At 46.9% G+C, this 17,682-nt stretch overlaps 2 protein-coding genes across 5 annotated transcripts in view; both read left to right on the top strand.

The window, feature by feature from the left end:
- The window catches only part of TENT4B (terminal nucleotidyltransferase 4B), a 73,932-nt gene extending 71,856 nt beyond the window's left edge, over positions 1-2,076 (top strand). The window contains exon 13 of the mRNA XM_088830265.1: positions 1,686-2,076. Within this exon, the coding sequence (XP_088686391.1) occupies positions 1,686-1,738 (53 nt within the window). The 3' untranslated portion in view covers positions 1,739-2,076. The remainder of the gene's footprint in view (positions 1-1,685) is intronic.
- Positions 2,077-12,925: 10,849 nt separating this feature from the next.
- The window catches only part of ADCY7 (adenylate cyclase 7), a 62,514-nt gene continuing 57,757 nt past the window's right edge, over positions 12,926-17,682 (top strand). Inside the window, exon 1 of one of the 4 annotated variants that reach the window (XM_088830255.1) lies at positions 12,926-13,062. Coding sequence is in view for 1 of the 4 variants with exons in the window: in XM_088830254.1 (XP_088686380.1) it covers positions 14,027-14,093 (67 nt within the window). In the remaining 3 variants the exon portion in view is untranslated. Of the gene's footprint in view, positions 13,063-13,438; positions 13,591-13,971; positions 14,094-17,682 lie in introns of those variants that run through there. The other 3 variants (XM_055412808.2, XM_088830254.1, XM_088830253.1) reach the window with 3 other exon arrangements.

The raw sequence follows: 17,682 nt of genomic DNA, 5'->3' as shown, positions 1-17,682 counted from the left end.
GAAGTTTGAAACCAGTCAGTTCCTTCAGTTACCACATGCTGTTGATTTTTTAAGTTTTCAGTCACTAACTCTAGATTGTTGATAGGAAATTAGTTGCTTGTCAGTTAACTTTTCAAACATTAAATGGTAAAGTATAAAAAAAAGTTATCCCCAGTTTTGCTGTGATAAATATTTAAATGTCAAAATGAATGATCAGAAGAGTGTATGCTTATCTATCAGTTCTTTATTCTCATTAACTGTTTGAGTTAGTGGAAAGCCACATTCTCGTATGGTATTTCGTGAGCAGCGTATTCAATAAATGACTTACATGTGAGCAGGCAAGTTACATTTCGTAGTTACGGTTTATCCTGGTTGTCATCAGTGACGTAGTTCATCTGGTGAAATGTGCAGACAGTGAGGTAGTACTGAAGTGAGAGCAGAGACCCATGTGCGCAGTTCCTTGGAAAGACTGCTCATCTGTTGGCTATCCAGAGGGAAATATTTACATAAGGAGAATTTTTGCCTAATAAATTGCTAATCTGCTAATGTTTGTTTTACTTGTGTCAGTTTGGGTTTTTGTTGTGTTTTTTTTCCCCCCTGAGTATTTGGCTTTACGTTTTCTACTTGAGTGTGTGCCTTACTAAGTTTTAAGTTTAGCCCAGTCCACAGTCTGCTCGCCTGAAGGAGGTAACACTTTAGAAAGCAGTTGAACCAGAGCGACAGAGATAGGGCATCCTCTTTGATGACTAAAAAATGTGAGGTGTTTCCTGGATTTTCTGAGAGAGACGTTAGCCATGTCAGTAAGAACAGATGCTCACAGGGAAATCAGGTGTTCTCTTATTTTGTGTATTTCAGCGAACTTGTGGATTGGTGTTTGCACATCATCCTATGTTTTGCATTTTAATTTAAGTCCTTTTGGTTCCACACAGTCTTGGCTTCTTTTCATTGCAGCAACTTCTCCGTGTCCTGATTACCACGGAAGCAGTCTGGGAGAATTTGTTAGGAGTGTTGTTTTCTCTTAAAGATGCTTTGGTAACAAGAGATTATGAAACAAGCTGGACCTTACCTCACTGCTGGGGTGGGTGGGAGGGGAGAAGAAAGAGGCCCAGGAGAAGCACACTCTAAAGCCAGTAACTAGGTGAAATTCAGTCCTTGTCGCTTATGGGTTAGTCCACCATACCTTTTAAAGAGAATGAGATTTGTGGTTATCAGCCACATTCTTTGAGTTTCAGTTTATCTTCACCTTTCCACTTGGGTTCTGTGCAATTCATAGCTTTTTCCTAAATCATTTCATACTACTTTTATATTTGGTTGCAGCTTATGTTGTATGTTTCTTTGTCCCTAAACATAATCTCTATTAAAATTTAAGATCGCCTCTCTCTGGTTTTTACATGTTGAAATTTCCAAAGTCACTTTAAAAAAAACATAAAAACTCTTTTGAAAGTCCTGTAATTCTGAAACATTTCAAAGACTTGTTACAAATATCAAAGTCTATACTATACTCTACTCAGGGCTAAAAAGCTCCATCTTATCACATGGTGTTAAAGATGAGAAGTTAGGTGGCAGCTAGTGTAGTTTCTGGGTATGAAATGTGAAGGACTATGAGATAAACATTTTTTAGTGGAATATACATAGAAACATGTAAGCAGTTTGATGAACCTATGTTTGTTTTTAATAACCTTTTATTTATTTCCTTCTTTGATTAGCATTGCCTTCTGTGTTAAGAAATGCGGACTCCTGTGAGGTGCTGGAGGTTTGAATCATCTTGACAGCTTTCCAATCTTGTCTAGTTACCGCTGCAGAGGCACTAAGGAATTTCCCAGAAAATGAGATTTGATACAAATGATTTATGAAATCTCGACATTTCCTGAGGTCATATCACTGGGCACCAGTTACCAATGCTATGAGTGAATTGCACATCTGGAAGCTTTTTTCTTTTTTAAGCTAACGACGATTTCTTCAAAGATGTGAATTGTTTGCCTTAAAAATTTTATAAATTGCATTTCTACACACATCTACCCCCAGTGCTTACCATTGGGTTTATTATTCACAATCTGCAATTCAATAAAGGCTTTGTGCTTTGATTTATCTTCAAAACCTCTGGTATGAGCCTTTATGTAAGACTTGAATAGTTACTTTAGAAAATTACCTTGTAATTCTAAGGACAGCCCAGTTTGCACTGGTAAGAGGTTTTCTTGCATCTGTACAGCTAGCGTGTCTGTGGGTTTTCATTTTTTTAAATGCTGGCAGAGGAGTGGAAGAAGCTTGAAGATGCTTTTTTTCCCCCTCCTGCCCATGTCCTAGCTTCCCCGATGGCTCAGCAGGTAAAGAATCCACCTGCAATGCAGGAGATGTAGTTTCAGTCCCTGGGTTGGGAAGATCCCCTGGAGGAGGAAACGGCAGCCCACTCCAGTATTCTTGCCTGAAAAATCCCATGGACAGAGGAGCCTGGCGGGCTATAGCACAAAGGGTTGCAGAGTCAGACATGAATGAGCACACATACTGTAGCCAAAGATATCCTTTTGGCCTCCCCATAGCCATTGTAAGACTATGGGAACAGACTCCTTCGAATTTGGATATTGGCAAGTACCGGCACAGTTTTATCCTTTGCTTTAATATAAAGGGTTGTGCTTGCTGTACTAAGAAATTGAGTCACCATGTTCAGTGGAGCAGATTACACAGACAATAGAGTAATGAAAATGTTAGGTTCTCCGAAGAACAGAAGGAAGCAGGGTTAATAATCAAGTGCAACCAAAGCATGTGTTCAGAATCCCTGCTCACCCAGGGAGCAGAACTGGCAGTCCTATGGCAAGGACTTCCTTGCCTGGAACCCGACTGAGTGGTGGTGGGGGAAATCCTGGATTGTTTGCTTCGGGATAATTACAAGCTTCGTTTCGGGTGAAGAGTCGCTCAGCAGTCTGTAGGCAACTGGCTGGTAAAACCAGACTGCCCACTCCAGCCTCATTTCTTCTGTTCACCTCTTAACATTTTTACTGGAAATGTTCTTTAAAAAAAAAATAAAGTATAATCCTGTTAAATAGCATCCCAGAAACCTCTCAAAGTAAACTGGAAAATAAACTGAACGTACAGGACAACTTTGTCCATATACCCAGACAGTGAATTTACTTCCATTCCTCAACTAATATATGCATGTATGTTACATTGTGAAGAAATGTAATATGTAAATATCTACATAAAAGGAATTATTTTCCCTTCACCCTCTTAATCCCTCAGTATTAGAGCCAGCTACTTTAATATTTGGGGACGTGTTCATTGGAAGGACTGATGCTGAAGCTGAAGCTCCAATACTTTGGCCACCTCATGTGAAGAGTTGACTCACTGGAAAAGAGTCTGATGCTGGGAGGGATTGGGGACGGGAGGAGACGGGGACGACAAAGAATGAGATGGCTGGATGGCATCACCGACTCGATGGACATGAGTTTGAGTGAACTCCGGGAATTGGTGATGGACAGGGAGGCCTGGCGTGCTGTGATTTCATGGGGTTGCAAAGAGTCGGACACGACTGAGCGACTGAACTGAACTGAACTCCCAGTTTTTAAAAAGTACATTTAAAAATACATAAATATATCTGCACAAATATAATTTCAGAGGGGTCTTTTCCCCATCTTACATAAGTGGTATCATTCTGCAGTAGTCCACTGCCACAGAGAGAGAGCTTTAGCAGTCCTTCCATGTCAGTGCACGTCCAGATCTACTTTTTTATGTGCTGACATTTGCTTGCAAGTAGCTTTGGTAAATTCACATGTCAGATGCCCCAAGGCTCTTAAGCTAATAAGCGCTTATGAAATGTCCAGCACTTTTCAGCTCAACTTGGATCGGGGTTTTATAAAATACTGCTGTTTGATGGCACTTTCCTCCTGAACTTTTACTGAGGAAAAAATAAAAAAGTCCCCCGGTTTATATTTTAGGTGAATTTTCATGAGTTGCTTTTTGATACTTTTGTTAGGATTTAAATGTTATAAATGTGGGGGCTTCCCTTGTAGCTCAGTTGGTAAAGAATCTGGCTGCAATGCAGGAGTCCTGGGTTTGATCCCTGGGTTGGGAAGATCGCTGGAGAAAGAAATGGCAACCCACTCCAGTATTCTTGCCTGGAGAATCCCATGGACACACAAGCCTGGCAGGCTATAGTCCATGGGGTCGCAAGAGTTGGACACGACCTACTGACTAAACCACCAAATCACCACCAAATGTTATAAATGCAACATGGTTGTCTGAAACTACACCCTGCTACTTTTTTCTGTATTTCCACATTAAAAAAAAAAAATGCCTTTGGCAAAACTGATGAAAAAATAGTTGATCATTTTCTACCCACCTGCCCCCTAACTTAATCTTTTAAGACCCCTCAATAACTAGCAGCAACAACCATAAAATTCTCTCTAAAAATAAGTTGTCTTAAAGTAGAATGAATCATACAGTGAGCCAAGAAAGGGAACTCTGGAGAGGAAAAGAATCCAGCTATTTGGGTCAGGAGAAAGCAGAGAACTGCCTTGGGTTTTATTGGAAAAATCTACTGGAAAAATTTGTTGGAAAAAGGATGAACAGTAGCTGTGGGAAACTTCAGATGGTGATCTCTGTAATCTTTAGGAGCTATGATTTTCTAAAGCGCTAGATGGTAGGATTTCTGCTATAGTCGCTCTTCATTAGCAGTAAAGTCTGATGAGATGGTCTATATTTAGCAGGTTAGCTTAGGAATACAACAACTTCGACTTTTAAGTTGGGACCAATTTTTATGAAAAAAAATGCTTTATACTTCTTGTCTAAGAAAATGACTTAATACCAATGAGATAAAAAATCCACATTTTATGGCAAGACAAAAATTGAAAGACAAAAGTTTACTCTGCCTGTTTGGGCCGCCTCCCTCCCCTCTATGTACATCTCCATTATGCAGTAACCAGATACCCCCAAGAGCAGAAATACCTACTGAACCATGAAGATCAATTTTTTTCTCTTTCTGGTGCCAGCCATGTAACTCCTTAAAAGATAATATTCCTTTCCCAGTGCTGTAAGGGGTCATGATAATTTGTACATGCAGACCTCTTTGGTAGACTTTACGTACGATGCCAATATATTATTTTCCTTAAAGATGCCAATTGGTGCAAAACGCACTGGTCAGATGACCTGGAGAGATACTGGGCTGTACCTAATGGAGGTTCTTAAAAACCTAGGACCTGATTAATATTACTAGCTATGTTACTTGTATTTTGCCTATTTTACAGGATTACTGTTTCTTCCATTACCAAACGTGTGACTGAACTGCAGGTAAAATTAATGATTGTTATTGTTGTTCAGTTGCTAAGTCGTGTCTGACTCCTTGTGACCCCATGGACTGCAGCACGCCAGGCTTCCCTGGTTCTTCACTATAGCCGATGATTTAGGCAACTTGAAACAACTGGTCAAATAGATAATCATTACAATAGTGTAACTCCATATGTGGGAAGAAGCAACAAGAGGGAACCACTTCCTGGACCATAACAGACTAGTTAAGACAGGCGGCCCAGAGGTTTCTGGCTACTGTTAACAGGGCCTTGTCCAGTAATAGCAAATTGAGTGGCTTATCAACGAAATCCTTGCCTGATCGGGGACCAAGCATTCTTGGTGCCTTGAGACAAATTGGTCACAAAATGCCTCCCAAAACATGGGTCAAAATTAAGACCAAAAGGTAAGGGGTTGTAAAATGAAGAGTGTGGCTCAGCATCCAGTCATCAGCCACTGCAGCTGCTGATCCCTGGTACATCCTGAAAGGGATTCAGGGTGAAGATCGCCATGAGGCACCTTGTGCTCTGAGAAAACAGACTGGATGTCAGACATTTTCAGGTGAAAATGTTATGACACTTGCATCTTGTTATGCATATCGTACCATATCTATGTTATGATCTTGCATCTTCCTATACTTAGAAGACCAGTAACGAAGACGTTTGTTCCTCATGGCCAGCAGCAACCTTCTACTGAGGTGGGTGCTTAGTTGCAGGTACCCACTTTGCCAGAATCACATCTGTGCTGGTCTCCCCACCTTACTTCCTCAGCAGTTCTCAGAGCTCTCTGGAGAACTATAATCCTCAGTTTGACCCCAATAAAATTTACCATTTCTTAGATTGACTTTTTTTTTTTTATCAACAACCCAAGCTAATATGTGAAATCATCTGTTTGGGAAATAGCATAAATTTATGTTACATGCGTGTTTAGAAAGCAAGTAACTAATTCAGATTTGAAAACAGGATTAAAATATTGAAGAGAAACCTATCAGAAATAAAAATGTCAACTTTTTTTAAATTATGAAAGTATGATAAAACATTTAAGGAGACTTTGAAACTACAGAGCAAAGTTATATATAGTTCCACTGTCTATTACAGTTATTTAGGTAAATTAAGACTTAGATGGAGTTTCAATAACTACTCAAAATTTAATAGAATGAATAGAAAAGTAGGATATAGTAGGCCTGAAAAGCACTATGAACCAATTCAACATAATTAAAATTTATACAATTTTCACACAACAGCAGGATACAAATTCTGTTCAAGTTCCCATAGACTATAAACCAGGAGGCACTGGAACATATCCAGGGACATAAAAGGTGCAAAAATTTCATGGTCTAAAGATATTGAAGTCATATAATCTGTTCTCTTATCATTGTGGAATTACGTTAAAAATCAATATCAAAAGATATTTGAAAATAACCCACATATTTCAAGTGCAATGTGACCAAAAATGTCAATGTTTAATGCCAACATTAATGTGAAAAGTAAGGAGAGGGTTAAAAGTATCAGGTGGCCTAATCAAGTGGTGTATCAATCAATACTCAAAAGAGTTATTGCTCAATTTGGATTGCAAATCATTTTTGTACTTAAATCACTTAGCAAGTATCTTGAGGAATGTGGTTTCATGCAAGCACTCAAAATAGTTGAAAGGTGGTTACATCATGCATCTTGTTTTTAAAATCCAATTCAAGAAAACAGTGCTTTCACGTAAGTAGGCAAGGCATCCCTACAGGAAGATCCAAGTGATGGGGGAAAGGTAGCACAGAACAGCCTGTGGAGACGGTGTGTAAGGCAGCCAGGCTGACACAAGGTGTTCCTGACAGGTTGGGCTGGGCCCTGCCAAGGTGAGACACAGGTGGATCATGCCAGGGCAGCAGTTTTGTTCATAGTTTGAAACCAAGAGTTCTAAAAGTTTGTCTCCATTCGCTCTGCTTTCTACCTCCCCACATTTTGGGGCAGTAGAGTGTTTGCATCCATGTCTCTAAATAATACACCTCTAATACTCTTCTTGATTTTTTCGTACTTGAAATTATGTATTGACTTCCCACCAACCCTGAATTTCTGTGCCCCAGCCTCCCAACAGTTACACTGAATTTTGCTTAGCAAGTGTACAGCGGTTACACTATCATTACTGTGTGGATGCTGTTCTCATCCACTGAGATGTATAACTCTTTTTCTTTGTACAATTTTTGTTCGTTTTTCCTGGTGTTTTGTGTGTGTTTGTTTCTCCATGTTAATTCACCATCAGTTCAGTTCAGTAGCTCGGTCGTGTCTGACTCTTTGCGACCCCATGAGCTGCAGCATGCCAGGCCTCCCTGTCCATCACCAACTCCCTGAGTCCACCCAAACTCATGTCCATTGAGTTGGTGATGCCATCCAACCATCTCATCCTCTGTCATCTCCTTCTCCTCCTGCCCTCAGTCTTTCCCAGCATTAGGGTCTTTTCAAATGAGTCAGCTCTTCACATCAGGTGGCCAAACTATTGGAGTTTCATAATTCACCATAAACTCTGCCAATTTTCCAAGTCTCTCCAAATGCTAAGGTGCATCAGAGGCATCTCCCCTGGAGCTTCTGTCCAGCTGGGCCTGTGCACATCACCCTGGTCTGTCCCACGTCCCACCTGGACATTCCCTTCATGTTCCCTGTGTTGCACCTCCTATTCTCTGTATCCTGTGCTCCCCTCCTTTTGATAAACTCCTTTCATTAGCACACATCACCCAGTAGTTTGGGCTTCCCTCATAGCTCAGTCAGGAAATCATCTGCCTGTAAGGCAGGAGACCTGGGTTCGATTCCTGGGTGGGAAAGATCCCCTGGAGAAGGAAATGGCAACCCCCTCCAGTATTCTTGCCTGGAGAATCCCATTCACAGAGGAGCCTGGCGGGCTACAGTCCACGGGGGTCGCAAGAGTCGGATACGACTTGGCGACTAAACCACCACCAACTAGTAGCTTCCTGGAAAAGGATACACAGACAGTAAACAACTGAAAATGTCTTTGTTCTTCATTTATGCTCAACTGATTGGCTGGCTGGGTATAGAATTCTGAGTTGGAAAACATTTTTCCCTCAGAATTTGAAAGCATTCCTTCATCGCTCTCACTGTTGTGAGAAAAGCTGGTTGTAACCTTTTTCCCCCCTTTCAAAATGTTTAAGACCTTCTCTTTGGTTCCCAGTGGCCTGAAATTTCACTACTATGGAACTTCGGCGGTTCTGTTCCCAACAGCTGTACTGGGCATTAGATAGCATCACGTGAGCTTTAGTGCTAAGAAACCTTGTGTTCATATTATCCAGTCTGGCATCACATGACCTTTATTACTGGAAAATCTTGCATTTTTTTTATCTTCTCTCTTCTGTTTTCTTAAGAACGCCACAGTTATTCTGATAACTGTGTCTCCTGGACTGATCTCTCATTTTCTTATCTCTTCTCTATTTTCCATCTCTGACTTTTTATTCAGCTTAACTTTATCTTCCAACCGTTTTAGTGGCTTTTCATTTTAGCTATCATGTTTCATTTGAGGTTCCCCCCCCCCTTAGATGTTCCTTATCAAAAAGTATCCTATTTGATTTCATGGCTATGACGAATTTTTGACTCTCTGAAAATATTACTGATACAGTTTTTGCCTGTATAGTCCCTGTGAACTTTTTCCTCCCTCTTGTTGTCTTGGACTCTATTTTTCGGGGTTAGAGGCTTTCTTTGGATTCCTGGTGTTTTCTCGTTGCCTACATGTGTGTGAAAAATGGGGCCTAACAAGTTCGTGGGACACTCTGGACCCGGTGTGGCAGCCATCTGTGTGCTTCTCTCAGGGTGATCAGGCTTGATGGGAGTCAGGGAAGGGTCTTCAGGGGCTCCCCCACAGAATCCCTTTAGCCTGGGAGGAAGAGTCTGGCTGCCAACGTCCTGGGAGCTAGCTGAGTGAGTGAGGGAGAGGGCTGGCTTGGTGGGGGGGGGGGCGGGTGTGGGGAGGGCAAGGCTGGCTATGTCTCAGTTTTCCATATAAATTTGCCCTTTAAATTTCTCTTTTCTGACAGCTGGACTTGGTGCGGTCCATTCCAGAGACTTGTTTCAGCTTTTCCAGAGAAAACCCCTGCAGACATCTGTGTGAGTGAGGAGGGGCGGTCAGGGCCGGGGAGAGGCTGGCAGTCTCCACTGCTCCTCAGGTTTTCAAACTACCTTCTTTACTTGAGCTCTGTCCTGCTTCCTGAGATACTTGGCATTTCCACTTTTCAAGACTTTGGAGCTTATCCCAGTATAATTGGGATTGAGTCTTCGTTTTCCCAGCTGCCAGGGGAAGATTGAGTTTCTCATGTCTGCCAAGTCAGTACCACTGGTCTGTCTGCTTTTCACCTTCCAAATCCATATTCTCTACTTCCCCTCTCATTTTCTTCTTTTTTACGGGACTTAAAAAATGCTTTCATTGCTGTTTTAGTAGGTTTAAGGAGGCAGCAGTAAACAACGGGTTCAATCTACCATCTTTTGTGACCAGTCTTTTGCCTTCAATTTCATTGAGATACAACTGACATTCAGCACTGTGAAAGTCTAAAGAATACAGCATAATGATTTGACCTGGCGCGTTTTCTAATGTAAAATTGGGTTACCAAGGAGAAGGGTGTAGGAGACTATATCCCAAACCTGGAGAATGAGTTAACTCAGGGAGTGGCATTTCAGTCCTTCTTATCTTTGGATTGTTTCATTTTTCTACTGTGAAGTACATTTCCCCTTTCTAATTAAAAATTGATATCCACACAGCCCATACACAGGTCACAGGGCATCTGTCCATGGCAAGACAGCTAAAGGGAGTGAGGACGAGAAGAAAGCTCCTTCTTCCTTAGGGGTAAGTAACAAGGACCATCTGGCTGGGAAGGCAGACTCTACTCCACGTAGTAATGGGTGAAGAAGTTGGACCAGGTCTGAAATGACGAGCACCAACCTCGGAAAACTTGTGTGCTGTCCTGCCCAGCCTGATAAGGAGAAGGGTTGAGTTTGCTGATAGGCAAATCATAACTTTACTGTTGTGATTTATTTTAGGTTTTTGAATCTTCTCCGTACACACGTGAAACAAGGCCCCTGAACTATTGTCTACCACAGGAATTCATTCAGGCAACAAACGTTGATGGTTTTCTAGCAGCAGATGCTGGCCCTGTGGAGGGGGGGGGTGGGGTACACTGCCCCTGGGGCAGTTAGAGGGACTCTTCAGACAAATGTGTTTTCAACACTGTGGATAATGAAAATCACAAAGATACTTGATGTGGACATTTGGAGACCCACTCACCTGGACAGAGACGTGCAACTTTTAACTACAGCCCTTCAGTGTGGATTTGACTTCCTATGCAGGCTTCCAAAATTACTAAAAGTACCTTCTTTTGTAAGGTTTGTTTTCATGCACAAAGATCTTGAGTCTATTGGTTGACTGTTGTTGTTACTGCTCTTTTAGTATGGTGTGAGTTCCATTTATCCTTACAATTTAGAATATACTATATTGCCTTTTGGGCTTCCCAGGTGGCTCAGTGGTAAAGAATCCACTTTACCTACCACGTAGGAGCTGCAGGTTCAACCCCTGGTTTGGAAAGATTCCCTGGAGAAGGAAATGGCAACCCATTCCAGTATTCTTGCCTGAAGAATCCCCATGGACAGAGGAGCCTGGTGAGCTACAGTCCATGGGGTCTCAGAGTTGGACACAACTTAGCAAGAGGTGCTATGTATCAATAATAATTCTGCCTCAGTAGTAGCCAATTCATCCAATACTATATTGATGTAGCCATTCCTTCCCTTTCTGATTTCAAGTGCCATCCTTGACACGAACTATGCTCATGTGGGGGTTTTTACTAATGCATGTTCACTGACCTACCCCAGGACCAGAAACTCTGGGAATAGAATCCACCCATATTTGGAGACCAGTGCCTTAGAGCCTTACTACACAGGCTGGCCAGAGGACCAGCAGCGTCATCGCCCGGGAGCTGTGCGTGTGTGCTCAGTCGAGTCTGACTCTGGGGCCCCATGAACCACAGCCCGCCAGGCTCCTCTGTCCATGGGATTTTTCTGGCGAGAATACTGGAGTGGGTTGCCATTTCCTTCTCCAGGAGACCTTCCCAAGCCAGGGATGGAACCCTCATCTCCTTCTTTCCGAGGGGATTCTTCACGGCTGAGCCTCCAGGGAAAGCCCACCCAGGAGCTGGGTAGAAGGTAAAACTCTTGGTGGCCACACCAGAACTGCTGCATCCGGGACTCAAAGTTGGGCCCGGCAGTGTGTGTTTTCACTAGGCCTCTGGGCAATTCTCATGCTGGCCACAGCTTGCAAATCACTGGCCGAGGACTTAGGATGCAAGAAGGCGGCCGCTGAGGTGACCGCAGCACTGCTGGGGTGAGGGAACTATCCTGGCAGCTCTTGGTGAGCACTGAGGCAGGCATCACGGTTAACTCACTTTCTCCGGCTCTGCTTTCCTGTTTGCTGTCAAGAGAATTGGTCATAGAGTTGCGTAAAGATGACACACACATGCACACAGGACAGGGCGGGAGGTCGTAGAATCGCTGCCTGCCCTCCCCCACAAACCCCCCCCCACACACACCGTGAGGGGCTGAAGGCTTCCAGCTGAAGGCCTATGCAGAGATTGCTGAACACAAGCCCCAGCTGGGTCATCGGATGCCCAGGGCCCCGCCTCACTCTCTAGGGAACACACTGCCCCAGGGCAGAGGCACTCACTGTTCTTGAGGCCTTGGGGCAAACAGGTGGGTCCTCTCACTTCCTGAGTGGTGGCGGGGGAGGGGCTGGAGGAGGTGGCGGGCACGGAGCCTGAGCTGGTTCTGCTGAGGATTAGGTCTGAGCTGCCTGCCCCAGCTTTCCATTTCCTGTGGAGGTTAAGTCCCAGCCGCTAGGAAGACCTTCGCCTGTGAGCCCTGGGGAAGCAGCAGTGACCTGTCAGGGCTCCAGCCCAGAAGGCCAGGGGCCACCGTCTGGACACCCAGAGGCTGTGGGAGCCCAAGGCGGTGCCCAGCCTGTCTCTGGGGAACGAGGCAGGGCTTGCTGCTGATGGACAGAAGGCTCAGCTGGGAGCTTCCCACCCGCCACCTGAAATGGACATCACCTTCAGCGTCCCATCATCTGATTCCTCCTAATAGTGCCAAAGTAGATGGCCTCTGGGCTGGGTTCTAAGTCCACTGTGGGGTCAAGTTTGTGGCACACTCAGGGTTTCTTCCCTGTGGGGTTACCTCCGGGTACCTGACTCCAGGATTCCATCACACGGTCCCCAGTAGACCAAAGTTCATCAACCGGCTTGTCACAGGATCACCTGGGGTTCATTCAGTTGCAGACTCCTAGGCATCTTTCCTGTGTGGCTCTGGCCTCTGGGGATACCAGGGGCTCATTTGATCCCTCTCAGCAAAACGAAAGCCCCCAGGTTCCATGGTGGGCATCAGGGCGCTTTGGACAAGTGGAAAGAGAAACTCATGCAGGTCTAAGAGCTAAATGCCCTCCTGATCTTGATTACCCCTTCAGTCAGCCTCCTCTGTCCCTCCCAGCGGTGACTCAAGAGGAGGGTTTTCTTGCTCTCCCAGCCTTGGTACTTCGGAAACAGGACAGCGTTGTTTTTTTTTTTTTTTTTTGCTGCCAGTTCTGGGGCCCCACCCTGGGTTGTCGGCAGCGGTGACTGGGGTCATGACGGGGTTACGACACCTACTTTCTGAGGACAACTACTTTCTGAGGGAGGCTTGGTTTTCCTGGTGCCAGAAAAGAAGGTCAATAAAGGCCAGACTTGCGCGGGCTTTGGGACAACTCAGACCTCCGGACCCCCTAGGAGTTGAAGGCCTGAATGAAACAGTAGGTTGCGACTCGTTTCCCTCATCTGTGGGTACCAGACCACAGTCTATGGATCCTTCTAGAAACGGGCGTTGCTAGTGGGGGTGGGGTGGGACATCGGAGCAGAAACAGCTGAAAGAGTTTGCTAGAAAGTGTTTCCCTCTGCGGGGGTGGGGCTGCACCTGGCGCGTCCAGACACGTGCGTGACTTTGAGGAAGAAACGGGTTTGGAGGGGGTTTTCCTTCCTGCCCACGTTCCCAGGGCGCCCGGCCGCTGGCTGCCACTCCCGGGTGGGCAGGCGGGCGCCGGCCGCGGGATGTCTGCGCCTTTCCAGCCTCTCTGGGGGAAACCGAGCAGGGCGGCGGCACGCGGCGCCCCTCCCGGCCGCGCGGTCGCGGGCTCGGGGCTGGGCCGGGCGGCCAGCGGGGGGCGCCTGCGGCCGCTCCGCCGCCCCCGCCCGCAGCGCGCGATCCGGCCCGCGGAGGCGCGGCCACTCGGGCGGCGGCGCGGGAGCCGCGCGGAGCGGAGCGGAGCGGAGCGGGCCGCCAGGTGAGCGCGCGCCGGCGCCCGGCGGGGACAGGCGCGGCCGGCCTGGCCGAGGCGGCGCGCGGCCCCGGTAGGCTCCTCGGACCCCCGCGCGGCGGGGGCGCGTCTGCGGCTCCTCGCCTCCCGCCCGCCGGGGCCGCGCCCGGACGGAGGGGTGGGTGTGGGCCGGGGCGGCTGCAGCCGGGCCCCGCGCTCGGCCTGCCTTTTCCCGTCTCAGGCGCCGGGAGAGGCGCGACCCCCAACCCCCGCCAGGAGCTTGCCCGCGGAGCCGCGCCCACCTAGGTCTTGCTCCTTCTCCGGCCCGAGCTTGGGGTGGGTCTTCTCAGATGTCCCCCTCCGTCAGGTACTGCGGGGAAGACCCTGGCCCAGGCAGGACCCCAGCGCAGGAACAGGGGCCCAACTCCACTCTCCGGATGAGACTGAGACCTCACTGAGGGGCATGGCTCTGTGCCCCCGGGTCCGGCACCCTCCGGCTGCTGTGTTGGAATGCCCATTGGCTTATGATGGTAAAGAGGGGCTGCTTTGTCGGGTTTCCTAGGCTCTGACAAGGCAGGGCCCCCTGGAAGATCAATGTACTCTGTTTAAAGTAAGAAATAACTCAGAGAAAACTCAGGTAAGGGCAAGACTAAGGGCTGGTGTTGGAAGCCGTCCAGCTACAGCCAGCAGTGAGCAGGACCCCCTTGCCTGTGGGGGGCCAGGGCGGTGTGTAGATGGAGAGCTGGCAGGACAGAAACCTAACCTTTCACGTGAAAGGGAAGCTAACCATCCCTGGTTGGGGGTGAAGTGCTGGAGGCTTTCTCAGTGTGGGCTCTCATTGTTCTCTCTCCTGGTTTATGTCTTGGATCCCCTTTCCCAAAGGCCAAGAACACTTGTTCTTTCTACGGCCAAGAGCCAAAGCTGGAGAATGAGAGTCGGGGCCCTTTCATTACAAGTGGAGCCTTTAAGGTGAGGGCCACGGGTGCCCTTAGAGGTTGGGCTGTGTCTGGAATGGCCAGATCTGGACTGGCCTTAGGTTCAGGGCCTCATGGCTTGCTGAAGCCTCAGACCTGGTCCAGGATGATGTTCAACAGAAACATGCATGAAAGAATGAGTGAGCAGCAGGACTGCCGTGGTCTCAGGGTGTGAAGCTGAGGGGACTCGACAAGCTGGGGCTCTGGGCCTCTGGCATTCAGCCACGTGGGCAGGTGCCCTCCTAGGAGAGGGGAGCGTGTCCCACTGTGGACCTGGAACTGTGGGGGCAGATCCCTGGTAGAGTGAGGAGGCCTCAAGGGAGTGGTGAACTGGGTCTACAGGGGGCCTTTTGGATCTGCCTCCCCCTGTGCTGAATGTTTAGGGTCCTCAGTGGCTGGATCTTCCTCAGCCCTTGATCCCCTCGGGCTTATAAGTGTGGCTGTTCTTGGGTCTTTTATGGAGGAAGGCGAGAAGAGGTGAGAGAGTTCTAATTTCTGAGGCCAGATGGCTTTCAGAGCTGTGGCATGTCCCTTGTACCATTTGATCCTGTGAGTTAGGACAGGAATGATCAATACCATTTACGAGTGGGAAAGCGGAAGTCTTCAAAGGGCTTGTAGCAAGTTAGGCCTGGAGTGGGGACTAGGGCCTGGCCTTCTGGTCTTCCTGTCCAGTTTTGGCCTGGTTCTGGTGGAGTCTCAGTACCCATTAGAAGCCTGATCCCACCCCCCGGCAGTCTCGGGTGAGCCCGTTAAATCCCCCTCAGGAGTGAAACATTTCCTGTCCACCTACCTGCTCAACTCTTCCTTCTTCCTGTTCCCACCCCCCACTGGGGGATGCTCTGGGGTTTTGCTACTGACCCTACCTTTTGGAACTCCTTCTTTTGTAACTGGGCTCAGAGGGACTGTGAATGGGGGGATAAAGACTTACATAGCCTCCATAGCAACTCCACCAAGGGAGCCTTGAATGGCCTGCCTGGGCAGGAGGCAGAAAAGCGAGTTAGACGTGGTCCCTGCAGTCGGAAACCTGCTGGCCAATAGATGGGTGACAGAGTGGTTACAGTTTAGTCCCAAACACCTCTGTAGAGAGAGGCTCACAGAGCAGGCAGGCCATCTGTCCAGAAGGATAGATGGAGGAGTCTTCATTGTGATATCTCTGGGGGGGGGGGGGGCTCTGTTAATAGATTCTTTTCTTATTTATTGATGCTTTCTGTATTTTCAACATTGTCTGTAGTGAAGAAAAAAGCAAAACTTTCTTGTTTGTTCTGGAAGTGTTTCAAGAGCTGTTCTAGCTTCGGAAACTTTGAATTGGGCTTGCAGGTGAGGTCTGTAAACTTTTTAATAGGGTGTGCAGAAGAAAGGTGCCAGGATTTTGAGTTATTTCAGCACAAATAGCTCTAGAGTGTCCTGGAACTCAGGCGGTAGACGACACTTGGATCTGTGGCAAAGCTTCTTGTTGGCAGCGTCACCTCTCCTGCTGCGGGTCTGCTGGTACTTGTGGCTCACGACTGACTGTTGGAGAGCTGTCTGATGGGGCCTGGCTGGCGGGTGGACAGGAGCCAGAGGTGATGGAGGCAAGGTTGTTGGCAGCTTCCAGCCCTGAGCCACACCCATCTGAGCCAAAGAGAGTGATTTCCTAAGCTGATGCTGCCTGGTCTGGGTTGGAATTGGGGGCAGGGGCTTTGGCCAGAGAAGAGTGAATGAGTCCACATCTCTGGGGGTCCTCACTGAATTTCCTGAGCATGATCAGCCCACAGCCTCCTGCTCCTCTCTGCATGTAACACAGGCTGCGTGATGCCCTGGAGTCCTGAGTCCTCTCTGCTCCTTGCAGTGAGAACTCCACTCCCACCTCCAGCTCTTGCTCTTCCTATAAACCCTTCTCTCCAGTCAACTCTGTTATGTATGTTAGGACATGCTCAGTCCCCTCTTGGACAAGTGACCCCAGGGCTGCTGTGGGCCAGGGGCATGGCTTCGGGGCCCTTTTGATTTCAGGCTCTGCACCTGGGGTATTTGTCTTCCTTAGATTTTTGGACATGGGCATTTGAACCTTGACTGTCAATTTAAGAGGGGAAAAAGAAAGGCAGGGGCCGTGGTCCTCCCTGCTCTACACTGCCTGGCTTGTATAGAGGGAGCTAAATGGGGCCTCTGAGGTTTGGGTGGGCATTGGGCCAGGGCCACTGCCTAGTGTGGGGAGCTGGCAGCGGGAGGTCCAGCCAGTGTGTGCACAGGAGGCCACCCCTGCAGTTAATGACCACCTGCTAAGTGAGGTGGCTTTGAGCAGCCATCCACCTGTTTGCAGAGAGAGGTACTGTTTTCAGTTATTAACAACAAAGGCTAGTATTTACAAGCTTTTATGCCTAGAGGACAAGAACAGACTCTGGAGGGAATCTCTTGGGCTTGAGTCCAAGTTTAACATTTCCTAGCTGTGTGACTTTGGGCAGGTGCTTCAACCTCTCTGAACTTCAGTTTCTTATCAATAAAAAGGAGATGGAATAAGAATACTTATCTCCAAAGTCAGGAACAGCTCCTGATTAAAAGAGACCAAAGTGACATGACAACCAAATGCAATATATGAATCTGTGCTGAAACAAATTACATAAAGAACGTTATTAGGACAGCTGATAAAATTAGATCTGGACTGTAGATTAGACTCAGACTGTAAAGAAGCTGCCTGCAGTGCAGGAGACCTGAGTTCGATCCCTGGGTCAGGAACATCCCCTGGAGAAGGAAATGGCAACTCATTCCAGTATTCTTGCCTGGAGAATTCCATGGACAGAGGAGTCTGGTAGGCTACAGTCCATGGTGTTGCAAAGACACACGACTGAGCGACTCACACTTATAGACTAAAGTATATTAATATTAAATGGCCAAATTAATATTAAGGACCAAATATAGGGCCTTGGTTTTAGGAAATATGCACTGAAGTATTTAGAAGCTCACTGTATAAGCAGCCTACTCTCAAATATTAAAGAGAAACATATGTATAGACAGATAATAAAAGTGAGACAAAAATGATACAAATAGGCAAATCTGAATTAAAGTATAGGAGAATTCTTTGTAGTTTTCATGTGACTTTTCTGAAAGTTTGAAACTATTTCCAAATACAAAGTTAAGAGAATGCCTATCTAATAGTTTGAATGAAACCACA

This window comes from Moschus berezovskii, chromosome 22 (genome assembly GCF_049115385.1).
Source record: "Moschus berezovskii isolate FMDL1 chromosome 22, NW_MosBer_1.0, whole genome shotgun sequence".
NCBI lineage: Eukaryota > Metazoa > Chordata > Mammalia > Artiodactyla > Moschidae > Moschus > Moschus berezovskii.
The sequence above is the reverse complement of the archived record's forward strand: the minus strand, read 5'-3'. Positions and strand labels throughout refer to the sequence as shown.